This window comes from Buceros rhinoceros, unplaced genomic scaffold (genome assembly GCF_000710305.1).
Source record: "Buceros rhinoceros silvestris isolate BGI_N320 unplaced genomic scaffold, ASM71030v1 scaffold24419, whole genome shotgun sequence".
Taxonomy (NCBI): domain Eukaryota; kingdom Metazoa; phylum Chordata; class Aves; order Bucerotiformes; family Bucerotidae; genus Buceros; species Buceros rhinoceros.
In genome coordinates, this window is record NW_010431262.1 from 1 (window position 1) to 306 (window position 306).

The window sequence follows — 306 nt, forward strand, 5'->3', positions numbered from 1 at the left end:
TCAGTGTCTGGTGTGGCCAGGGAAGCTGGAGAGCGGCTCGGGGCTGAGGTGCTCTCTATCCCCATCCCACAGCTCTGGGGTACAAGACCCCCCCTCCCACACTCACCCACGCACTGATTCCACTGGTAGTGCTGCACGTAGCCCTGCGGACAGCCGCAGCGGTGGCCTCCGAGCACGTTCTGGCAGCCCCGCTGGCCACACACTGTCTGTCTCTGGGGCAGGGCAGGAAGATCAGTGCTGGGTTAGCAGAGATGAACCCAGGAGTCAGTGTCTGGTGTGGCCAGGGAAGCTGGGGAGCGGGTGCGG

At 64.7% G+C, this 306-nt stretch overlaps 1 protein-coding gene across 1 annotated transcript in view; it reads right to left on the minus strand.

Moving 5' to 3' along the window:
- Nucleotides 1-106: 106 nt before the first annotated feature.
- LOC104499820 (fibrillin-2-like) overlaps nucleotides 107-306 on the minus strand; it is a gene marked incomplete at both ends in the record, with an annotated part of 25,782 nt that continues 25,582 nt past the window's right edge. The window contains one exon of the mRNA XM_010143378.1: nucleotides 107-202. Within this exon, the coding sequence (XP_010141680.1) occupies nucleotides 107-202 (96 nt within the window). The remainder of the gene's footprint in view (nucleotides 203-306) is intronic.